Source organism: Stegodyphus dumicola, chromosome X1, assembly GCF_044657685.1.
Source record: "Stegodyphus dumicola isolate Sdum_Otavi_A_Nest chromosome X1, ASM4465768v1".
Lineage (NCBI taxonomy): Eukaryota > Metazoa > Arthropoda > Arachnida > Araneae > Eresidae > Stegodyphus > Stegodyphus dumicola.
In genome coordinates this window covers 121,648,070-121,660,539 of record NC_140780.1, presented here as the reverse complement: position 1 = coordinate 121,660,539, position 12,470 = coordinate 121,648,070, and the positions used below count along the sequence as shown (strand labels likewise).

The window sequence follows — 12,470 nt, the reverse complement described above, 5'->3', positions numbered from 1 at the left end:
CTATCATTCACATTGCTTGGGGGGGGGGACCATATTAAAAGTTTAACATTTGATTAGTGTGGTGAGCAGTTTTACTGCTTGGCTGCTGTGGGCTATTTCTGAAACTTTGATTCAGTTCTTTAATTGTAGCTGGTGTAAACAAAATTACTGTGTTGATTCTTTTTTATAGTACCTCATGTATGCTACATGTTTGATCTTTAGTCAGGGTATGGATTATGACTTGGAAATGTCTATTATTTGTATTTTGTTAAAATGATTATCAAATGAAACAGCTTTCTGCAGTAAGATATCCTGTATTCTGATCTAATTTTCATTAGTTTCATTATAGATTAAATTTTCATTAGATTTCATCTGTTCATTTTAAGTACTTTTTGGCAGTTTTGGCAGCTAGTATACAATTTTTTAACTGCCTTTCTATAGAATATTAGCCAAATTTTTCACTGTTTGTAGATGATGCACACACACACGTATTGACAATTCAGGTTTTCATTATTATACATTTCTGGATGAGGAATGTATATATATGTATGTGTGTGTGTTTGAGAAAAATTAAGAATTGAAGGTTGGAAGATGTTTCATTCAGTGATTGCTGTCGGCTAGCTGTTTATTATGAGTAAATAAATGCTTGGGTGATTATGTTTAAACTTTAATGCAACAATAGGTTGAATGAAATTTGAAGGATAAATTGTTAAGAGCTTTAATAAAATAATTTAATGCATTAAAATTGGCATTTTTTCGAGTTCATGCCAATTTTTCATAGTCCACATTTTGATATGTGAACAGTCTGCCAATAAATCAATTTTATCTTGATTGATGTTATACATGCTTATTTGCAGTAATGAGTTACAAAAACTCCTTCTCAAACGTATGAAATTCAGTCCTGATCTTTGGAACTTTTCATTGATAAGCTGTATTACCAATCATCTTTTTTAAAAAATCCTTTTGAAACTGGAACTAAGTGTAAATATTATGAATTGAAGTATCATTGATTGTATGTTTGCTATCCTGGTCATGTAAGCTAGGCATTTTGCCCGAAATATTGATATCATTAGTATCAAACACATACAGCAGTTTACTATTAAAGGTTGTGCCACCCAGCTGGTATAGAGTTTAGTGATGCAGGCTACCATACTAATTGGCCAGGATTCGAATTGCAGAGAAGGCATGGATATTTGTAAGCTTATAGGGGGCACTTGGAAGACATGGCAAGATAAAAGTCCTCTTGAGAGGTTTGTGGTTGCATAAAGGAGAGGAAGATCCTTAATGTTCCTTCCAAATTAGGGCAGAAGTTTAGCAGTTAGCAAGGCCTGGCTGTATGTAATATGCACTTGCCTGAATGCACATTTGCCAGCCTTGCTGTGAAGGGACACATAGCAATTAAAGAATGCAGCATAATTATTAGTCTATTGCTTTATTTTCCAAATGTATGCAGCATAATTATTAGTCTATTGCTTTATTTTCCAAACAAGTGATGCATCGTTGACCTATGAATTGAAGCAAACTGAAAGTTTTAAAAGTAAGAAGTAACAAATTGTGAACTTTTACAGTTAAAATATAAGATCAAAGAATCCTTAAAGCCAGTATCTTTTATCACATTTATATGCACTTCTTATATTGGATGAAATGTTAATTTCTCTTTAGGTATAAAACAATACTTAGAGGGCTGATTGCAGTCCAGATATATCTGGAATTCTGGATTTTTTTTTTTTTATTTCTGAAATATGGAAATTCCAGATTTGAAAAATGTAGATTCTGTAATCCATAAATCTGCCAACTCGTTTTTTCCCCCAAATTTTTGTTTTAGAACAAATATGGCATTCAGAAATGACAATTTAAAACTTTTAGACTGTATACAGTTCAGGGAGAGGTCAATTTTCTTGTCTGAGCAAACTGAGATTGTCATATACATGGAAGTTATTTTTGCTGTTTGTCTTCTACTAAAACAAACAAGCAAAAGCAAAAATATTGGAAAGTTTTAGGCTGAATGAAAGATGGGCAGACAGAATTACTCAATATTGAGAAAACATTATTCTGTGGACCAGATAATAATGTGGTAGAGTACAAAGTCTCTAATCTGTACGTCCATTATCTGGAATGATCTGTAATCCAGACCACAAAGCCACAAACTTATGCATGCGCGTTGAATGCACGCGTCTGCTATGCATGTGCATAAAGCCAGTAAAACGTTTACCCATGCACGCCTCCGATAGTGAAGAAAGTAACAGAGAACGTTATTGAAAACGAAAAAAATTCGATTGACAAGTTAGTCGTATTCTCGACACAGCAATTGCAGAACTTGAACAGTGGAACTTTGTAACTGAACAAGAAATTTATCTGTTTATAGAATTGAAGAGAAAGTATTAGCACAAAAAACGAAGCAACTTAAACAACTTACAGTGATAGAAATGGTTGCTAAAGTAAACAAATAAATATTACGCGTTTTTTTTTGGTAAATTTTGATACCCTTTAGATCATAATTGCTCTTTATTTCATAAATTACAGTTTCATATTTTTAACTGTATAATTTCTGCATGCCATCTTACCAGATTTAAATTGATGATCTGTAGTAAACCCCTAATCCAGAATCGCCGAAGTCCCGACGAGTCCAGATTACAGACTTTGTACTGTATATGTACTATGCATCTGTGGACTGCATATTAATGTTATTTATTTGTAAGTATGATGTTATGTCAGAATAAAAAATATCCTTGAGTAGTAATAGCTTAGATGCTGCACAAACTGAAATGTTACTTATCCTCATTGTACAAAACACTGTATGATGCTTTTTGGTCAAATAATCCCTCTGATGACTATTGGTAAAGGTTTTGGGTTAATTTACTGCATAATAGAACATTTTACCAAATTTCTTTACATTCTGTGAATGGTTCTTTTATATCTAGCAGTTCCTTATCTCCAGCACCTGTTAATATAAATACTGTGAATTTCTAATCTAGTAAAGGGTTGAAAGTAAAGGCCATTGTCTAGATGAAAATGACTTGCTGATTGTATTGAATTTTCAATTATCAAATAAAAATGCAAATTCAGTACTTCCCAGAAGGTTCCCCCCCAAGTAAAAAGCAAGCTTAACTCTTAGTTTAAAAAGATGCCGGGAAGGCAAATCGATACATAACTATGTGACTTGATGTAGTGAAGCATAATCGACTTCTAATAAATTAGAAAAAGTGTGCTTTTTCTTTCACTAGTAAAATAGTTTTAAAATGTGTGTATGCATAATATTGTGTGTTTTGAATGAATATTTTGAATTATGTAAAATTATGTGAATTTTTACTGCATAGTATTTTTGAAATGGGGTCATAATCTCTCCTTATTGAATTATGATTATTAATTTTAAATATGGATTAGATTTGTACTGTGGAACTAAGTTATTTAAATTATTTCAGCCAGGACCCAAATTCCTGTGTGTGCCAGTTATTCTGCGTGTTCTCTTTATACCTTTTTTTATGTTGTGTAACTATATACCTAGTAGAAGACGAATTCCTGTGTTCATCACAAATGACTGGGCATATTTTGGAGGAGCAGTTGCATTAGGATTTACCAGTGGGTATTACAGTAGTCTTGCAATGATGTATGCTCCAAGGTATGTTGTTTTTAAAATTCTTTGCAATATATGTGTGTTTGTTTGTGCTTACAGACATGCCAACAATATAATTAGTAAAATACGTGGAACTGTTAGATGGCTGATTGATTAAAGTTTTAGAGCTGTGGTAATTTTGCCCAGTTTTTTTTTCCTCACAGTTTAGTGCTATGGCATGTTTTTCTCATCTGTAGCGAGTGTGAGTATGGGCAAATTTCCCTTAAGGTTTGTTGGTTCTGAGTTGAGACAATGTAATAAGATACAGGTAAAGATTTACTACCTTAACAGTGTTTTATTCAACTACGAATACTACCTTATTCATACGAAATCCTTTATTTTTCAATTGTAGTTTAAAATGATTTTTTAAAAAACAAAATGCTGGATTTTAAAAAGAAATCCAATATAAAAACTATTGCCAAAAAAAGATAATACAAAGTAAACATTTATAATTATTAAAATATTTGTAGAAAGGAACCAAGTAATGGTGCATATTCTCAAAATAATAACACAATTAATATATAAATATACAATATCAGTTTTTGTATCACAGCGGTGTCAAGAATTTTACCAGACCGGCATTGTCTTAAAGTTGATTTGATTTTGGATTGAGCCATAAATGTTCTAGTTTGAAAGTGAGCCAGTGTAGGTTCATTGTTTGCACAATTTGGAGTTGTAGATTTCTTTTGCTCAGGAATTTGCTGTGTGGAATTGTGAAATAGCTTTTGCCATTATATTAAGTCGCTTGTTCGAATGGCTATGAATATATACTGGCTTCAATCTAGCGATACATTGAGTTCTTTATTTTTGATCCCAAGCGTAAAATATTTTGGTTAAATGACTGATAACAGAATATGGACTTTTATATGGGCATTTGAGTTGCATTGAATGAGAAGAAAAAAAGGAGAGGTTGATCCTAATTCTTTATGTACAGATAATTTAGAGATACCTTTCTGTTGAGTTTTCTTCAGGTGGATTAACTCCGTATACTTCTGTAATTTATTTATAAAAGTTCCAGGTGGTGCATGATTTATTTTTGCTTCAAAGAATTCTCTAGGAAATTTCATGTTTTCTCAATATACCATCTCTGCCTATTGTATATTTAGTATCATCATGGATTGCTTTTCGTAGGCCAAAGACAACTGTTAATAACATTTCACTTCAAATTGTATTATTATGTCCTTTTATAGCAGCCTTTTTTGATCTGTGAACCTTGCCATTGCACTGTAGATGATAGGCTGTAGTATGGGAAAGCTTAATGTCACAGATCCTGGGCAGGGTTTGAAACATTTCTGACTGAAATTTATTAATGAATTTCGGTGCAACGTGCTAATATCTTTCTTGCTAGTTGACCAAATAAATTAATTTTTTTGATCTAGTGCCAGGATTGGGATAATCCATGTTTCTTATTAGAAAACCTAATAATTCCAATTCGTTAACTCTAAAAAAGAGATTTAAAAATATTAAGTCTGAATCCATATTTTTGCAACCTATCAAAAACTAATTTTAAGTGTTTTTCATGCTCCTCTTCAGTATTTGACGCAATCAAAGCATCATCCAGGTATGGGGGAAAATATTTAGTCCTCTAAATACCTTATTAATAAATCTTTGAAAGAAGGTATGTCAGGCAACCTGAAACTCATAACTTTAAATCATATAGGATGAAAGGGATTATAGTGACAGTTTTTTACTTATCATTTTCTTTAATAGGAATCTGGAAATATGTTTTATGCAAATTAGTTTCAGAAAATATTTTTTTAAATGTGGTTGAAACAACTCAGCATGGTTGGAAGGAGCCATGTGAAGAGGACTGGCTCATTGTAATTTAGAAGGATGAATAATATCATTTTTAACATAACTGAAATTCCTATTCACTTTTTATAGTCACTTGGAATTAAATTGTCTAGCTTCAGTATAAACAGGTTGTCCTCTTGTTGTAATATAATTCTCAACATCACACTTGAATGTTTATACTGATAAATTTGGTTTTATAGCAAATTAACATATTTAGAATTTTTTATTTAGAGTACGAATAGCATTATCTGAATACATTGTCATCAAATTACTTCAAACAGTGTTAGATACTCCATCAATTAATTGTGTGTTATGAATGTCAACTAAAAGTTTATATTTATTTAAAAAATATGCTTCTACAATAGCATTATCAACTTTCGCCAATGTAAATGGAAATTAGAATTTTCTTTATAGTCCTGAATTCAAAGATGAAATTTTAATTCCATAAGTAGGAAATTCCATTCGCTGCATATGATTTGAAATAATCTACTGTGATCATAATACATCAACATCATCAAATTTTGGTACTGATGTAGATCATAATACATCAGCACCAAAATCTACTAGGAACTGCAGTCCTGTGTTTTTGTCCTTCACAAGTAAACAAAACTTGGAGCTGCCATTGATATCAGCAACCGTGATAGCCAGTAATCCTGTTATACTATGAATTTTTCCAGCTTCTCTTGCCAAGCTCATGGGGCATGACATTTCTCAGGTTAAAAAAAAAATTCCAAATTTAAATTAGAAAAAAGGAGCTTTTACCATTATGTTAAGTAGCCTGTTCGAATGGCTATGAGTTTCGCTGATTATATCTAAATTTTGGTCTAGAACGATTATCTATTTGTATTGAATCAATTTTTTGTTCTAAGGCAGCTATTCTTGCAAATAAAGCATCATTAACATTAATATTTGGGTGAAACAGCATAATTTTTTTCATATTTTATCTCGTAAATTTCGTCAATCATCAAGGCCAAACTTTCTAAATTTCCTTTACTTATGAGAAGAATATTTTTAAAAATAAAATCAGCATTTTATCTACCCATAACGATTTTAGTGGAAAATCGTCTGTGATCATACTTTCCATTTTCTACAAAAGCTGACTTGGCTTATAATCTCAGAGTTCTAATCCAGTAACCAGATACTGAATTCAGTTATTTTCACTTTCTTTGAAAGTATTTAAAAGTCTATTTTGCCATAGAATATTTATTGGGCTTTGTGTCATTAATAATGTTCCATATATTTTCAGCATATTTTGGTTCAAGCTGGGATATCAAATAATTCAATCTAGTTTCTTCAGTGGTGATTTTATTCATTGAAACTGAACTTCCACTTGGTGAAACCAGATGTCTGGTTTTTCTTGCCAAAATCGTGGAATTTTAATGCTTGCTTTATTCGCTCTGACACTTCTATTAATGTGGTTGCTTCCGTTTTGCTTTCTGTAGTCAAATTAAATAACCAAGTTTAGTCCTTCGGGTCACTAGTTGTTTGTTCTCAGCTGAAACAACTTAATAAAATGCAGCTAAAGACTAATGGGGTTTTAATTAAACTACGAATAATACTACCATATTCACCAAATTCTTTAATTCTAGTAGTAAAACTGATTTTTTTTTTTTTAAACAAAATGTTGGATTCTAAAAAGAAATATAATATAGAAACTGTTACAAAAAAAAATAATATGTAAACATTTATAATTTATAAAGTATTTTTGAGTTAAACTCATTTACATTTTAGGCCACTACAAGTTCTCGAAGACATTTCTTCTCATATGCAGATAGATTTTGTGTGTGTTGTCTTAATAACGATTCAAAACACAGCAAAGGATGAAAATTGATATGACAAGAATGATCCTTATGTAGATTATTTACATCTAAACCAATCTCAGTGCAATTCAAATACCGTAAGATGTGCTGATGCACTATACTATAGTTATGAACTACTAGAATATCCAATGGAATGTAAGTAGTACATATACGTACATACATACATGTACAGGTGATACTATTTACATTCCAGTAGATGATCATTGATGCGTAATCATTCATTGATACATGATCATACATTGTTACATGTGTAAGAACTGCAAGTTCATAGTAGATATGTGTATACCAACTACTGCTTTGAGAATTCTTGCAAGATGTGAGCTCAGCCATGACATTCATTAAAGAAGGCCATGATGCTGAAAAACATGGTGGGACTTTCCATTCAATACTGTCATCAGACTTAAATATTTTTAAATTTTCATCAGAAATGTAACTATAATATATTGCTTATTTAATTATAATAAACTGGCAGAAAAGAGGCTTTATAAATTATTTTCACGTTTTAGGCCTTCTGAAGACATTTAATTTAGTTTTCTCCATAAACATAAGTTAAAAGAACCAGTGAGTAAGCATTGAAAAATTTACAAGTGTAATAGTTTAAAGACTCATTGAAAACTGCACCTGCCATGAAAAATTAGGGTTGCCCACCAACGGCCAAGCGGTAAAGTGGCTGAATTAATTAGCAATAAATGCCATTTGAATCCAACCAAAAAAAAAAAAAAAAGCATTGAAAAATTTGAATTTCAAAATTTGAAAAGAATTGAAAAATTTGAATTTCAAAAAAGCATTGAAAAATTTACAAGTGTAATAGTTTAAAGACTCATTGAAAACTGCTCCTGCCATGAAAAATTAGGGTTGCCCACCATGAAAAATTAGGGTTGCCCACCAACGGCCAAGTGGTAAAGTGGCTGAAAAAAGCACTGAAAAATTTACAAGTGTAATAGTTTAAAGACTCATTGAAAACTGCTCCTGCAAATTAGGGTTGCCCACCATGAAAAATTAGGGTTGCCCACCAACGGCCAAGCGGTAAAGTGGCTGAAAAAAGCATTGAAAAAAAAAGCTCCTGCAAATTAGGGTTGCCCACCATGAAAAATTAGGGTTGCCCACCAACGGCCAAGCGGTAAAGTGGCTGAAAAAAGCATTGAAAAAAAAGCTCATTGAAAACTGCTCCTGCAAATTAGGGTTGCCCACCATGAAAAATCAGGGTTGCCCACCAACGACCAAGCGGTAAAGTGGCTGAATTAATTAGCAATAAATGCCATTTGAATCCAACCAAAAAAAAAAAAAAAAAGCATTGAAAAATTTGAATTTCAAAATTTGAAAAGAATTGAAAAATTTGAATTTCAAAAAAGCATTGAAAAATTTACAAGTGTAATAGTTTAAAGACTCATTGAAAACTGCTCTTGCCATGAAAAATTAGGGTTGCCCACCAACGGCCAAGCGGTTAAGTGGCTGAATTAATTAGCAATAAATGCCATTTGAATCCAACCAAAAATGTATCATTTTATACCTCGGCAGTTCATTTTTCTTTAGTGAGATAACATAGGTTCACACTATGTGATCTAGTATGTGACTATGATGTAGAGAACTTTCATCATTCCTTGTGATGAGAGAATCCAGGTGGGTGTTTGTGGGGAGGTGAAAAACAATGGTTATCAGTTTTTAGTGGACAATTCACTTTTTCATTAAACCTTCTTTGAAAGCTAGGATTGTACTGGTGTTTGGTCATAGTAGTGGTTTCAAATTCCTATAAAGTATTCATAAAAAGTTGTTCTCACCTGTAAGATGTGTACTCTGATATACAGTTGAAGCCTATAAGAGTTTGAATTTTAACCCATTAACTGCCAAAACTACAAGGAATGTTTCTTTTCTCATGAAATTAATAACAAATGTTAAATTAAGCATTTATAACATAAATTTACATTGAAAATTTAAAAAAATGCTCTTACCTGTGAAAAACGCGAGTGTTGCGTTCACGCAACGTCAGTGGAATAAGACTACGGATGTTGAGTGAGTAGAAAAGTTGTACTCGTGTGATGTTTCGTTTGAGTGGAGCGCAGGATTACATTTTAGCTGTATAACGCTTTATAAATCTACAAATCACTTTACTTGTAATTAATTTACTATTAAAATATACATTGTATTTCTTTTACAAATACAGGTTATTTCAATTGAAAGATTCAAGCATGAAAAACTTGATTACAATCATGATGTAAAGCTACATTACATACCTTGCATCTATAAACAGTCTGGTTATGGTACTCTTTACAACAAAGTCTTTTGTTATCAACGGACTTTACGATAAAATTTTTACCATCTCCATGCAATGGTTTTTGAATGCTGAATTTACTAGGTCTTCCTGTTGCTGATCTATTGCTGGCTAATTTTAACTCTCAATAGGAGTTTGCAAAAGGAATAATGCATTCTCGCGTCTGAAATCTAAAAGAGTATATTTCCAGTAGTAAAAAGTGGCGATATTTAGTAAGTTTAGTAATAATATAATTTATCATATAATTTATCAGTATTGTCAATTTGACTATTGTCAAATGCAAATTCTGCTTCATATTTCTGTACTGCAAACGTGATATCGATTCTCGTACAACAGGAACAGAAATGTCCTTATCAAAAGACCAATACATTTTTTCTTGAGGTAAGGAATAATATCCTGTAAGCAATAATATTCTAATAAATCTTCTCATATAGGCTTCAGATGCAATAAATTCTGGGCTTTTTTTTTTTTTTTTTTTTTTTTTTTTTTGCTGAGCGTCTATATTTGTCTGTTCAACGAGAAGAGAGTAAATGTCTAAACCAAAACGAAAATCGAAAATCTGTGCACTAGTTTTACCTTGTATTTTGTCTTTTATAATTTCTATTCTATCTCTTTCTTCATGTTCTTCCTGAGACATAATTAACAGTTCCTTTTTTATCTACTTCAAGATTTCAATCTTCTGCTTTTAAACTTTTTAGTATGACTATAACTGCTTTTAGAAGGCTGAAACTTACTTCTTACGTGAATTTCAACTTCCCCAGCAGTATCATTTGGTAAAATATCATTACCAATATTTAAAACATTGTCATTCCTTTCTTCTTTGTCACTAGTTTCTGCAATTTCTGGGGGAACAACAACAATATCAGTTTCATTCTGGACATTATTAACATTATCATCATCTGTTTCTTCATCAAAAAATCTTTGAAGGGCTTCTAATGTAAGATGCCTCGTTCTAGGCATTTTTAAACAACCAGAACATGAATCAGAACATCGAAAGGAATGAGTGAAAAAGGAGATTGACTACCCGTTTCCCGCTGATGTAGTGCAACACCTGTTTTACCTTGCTTCCCAACACAAATATAAACATCTGACTGATGTAATGTTCTGATAAACGGTGACCTTGACTAAAAATAGATCACTCATAAAGATGGCGATTCTTTCGTTAAATATTTTCAGCAAAAATACCAGGTCGAAAATTTTGCTTAAAGTATGAGATTAATTATTATAAACAAAATGATTGTTGAAGGCAAATTTTTTTTCAGAAATAATCTTCATAATATTCCCTACACAAAATCATCTGCTGGTATAAAATATCTTAGGTAGTGATATTTATATACGCATTTATTTTGACCGTTGCGTTAACGCAACACCAGTGGCTAATGGGTTAAACTGAATACTACCACTGTAGAAATGTGTTAACCAGTAGTTGGGATTGCATTCTTTCACTTCACTTCTTTCAATTGTGTTCTTGACACCTCCACTCAACACTAAATCGGGATTTAAAAATCTAAAAAGGAACTGCCTGAAAGGTAAAACATGTTAGACAAATGCAAATGATTAGCATTTCACATAACACCCACATTACGTTCAAGAGTATTTTCTGGTGTGAGATTAGTTGAGTTTCCAGTTTAGTGTTATGGCCACAAATCTTAAGTTTTGAAATATGCATTTCACATCCCTTATAAGAAATATTCTATGTTACACCTTAATGGTGGGAGGCAGTTGGTATACATTTGTATGATTTGTAGTTGAAGATTTGAAGCAAAATTTGTATTATTTTCGGTTGAAAATCTGAGGCAAAAACAAGTGCCTATTTGAGTTCTCTAAAGAATAACTTTTAGTGATCAGTTATTTGAATTGAAATTTGTTGGCATCTGAGGTACTGTAAGAGTATGACTGTAAAGAATCAAAGACTGTTTCAAAATTGAAAGTTTGTGGGGTAAATATCTCGAATACAATATCAGATTGTTGTGCATAAAGTTTATGGTGATCAGGCAATGAATCAGCTTTTCCATTAGACTCTGCTTTCATGAAGGACTTCCCAGCCATACTAGACAGAAGGCAAGAGGGGACCAAAAAACATCAACAGGTGAAGGAAGTGTGATGTACTAGAAAGGAATATTACTATTAAGCAATATACAAGGAAATATCTGAAGCAACGATGATTTCACTCAGGATAGTGTATTTAACAGCAGGTTTCCACAATAGAAAAGTTTGTACTAAGTAATCTCTTTGTTTGAAGCCGTATTATCGAAAAGGAATATTTGATAATAAAGGTGGTCTTGAATAATGATTATCAACCAAATTCTGATTATAGATGTTGCACCAGAGTTCTAAAATCAATTTCAACCAAGTGGAAATGTCCATCATCCTCATGATTACAAAAATTTCAGTATGCTTAATCACAGGTAAAGTAAATTATAATCTCTACGTAGGATTACCGAGAAATCATTATGAAAGTCGCTTCGAAAAAGTGTAAATGTGGCATGTCTTTGCAGATCCCCTAAGCAGTGGTTACAAAAACTGCATAAATGTGACTTGATTTCCTTAGAGGATTAGCAATTTATTTTGGAAGCTAATGTACATCTTAATGTGAGAAAGTTGGACAGATCTGCTGACCAAGTACGAGTGGGGGAACTTAACTTTCTTCTGGAATTGTTTCTTCAGCAGCTATGAAAGCCATTTTGAGACTGAATAAAAATAGCATATTACAAGGAACAGTAAATCTCCCACAGCATTGGATCTGTTGAGAATCAGGAGGTTGACAAAGAAGGTCTTAAAGAGAAAACTGCCTGAAAGAAAATTAAAGTTAAAAAATTTGAGTGAATTTTTTTTAAGGGATCTTCATATTTGATTGTGTTGAATACCATTATTTACTTACATTACATGGTCAAACTCATCAAAATGGAATTTTTTGATTTTTTGTTTGTTACTCTGATGTTCAGCAGACAGTCTGAAATCAATTACTCACGTAATGAAGTTAAAAAAATTAAAT

The 12,470-nt window shown here is 32.0% G+C and overlaps 1 protein-coding gene across 3 annotated transcripts in view; it reads left to right on the top strand.

Annotated features, from left to right (window-relative positions):
• Positions 1-12,470, top strand: part of Ent2 (Equilibrative nucleoside transporter 2) — a 269,678-nt gene that overhangs the window by 255,237 nt on the left and 1,971 nt on the right. For all 3 annotated transcript variants that reach the window (XM_085808590.1, XM_085808591.1, XM_035351070.2), the window contains one exon: positions 3,402-3,598. In XM_085808590.1, the coding sequence (XP_085664716.1) occupies positions 3,402-3,598 (197 nt within the window). The remainder of the gene's footprint in view (positions 1-3,401; positions 3,599-12,470) is intronic.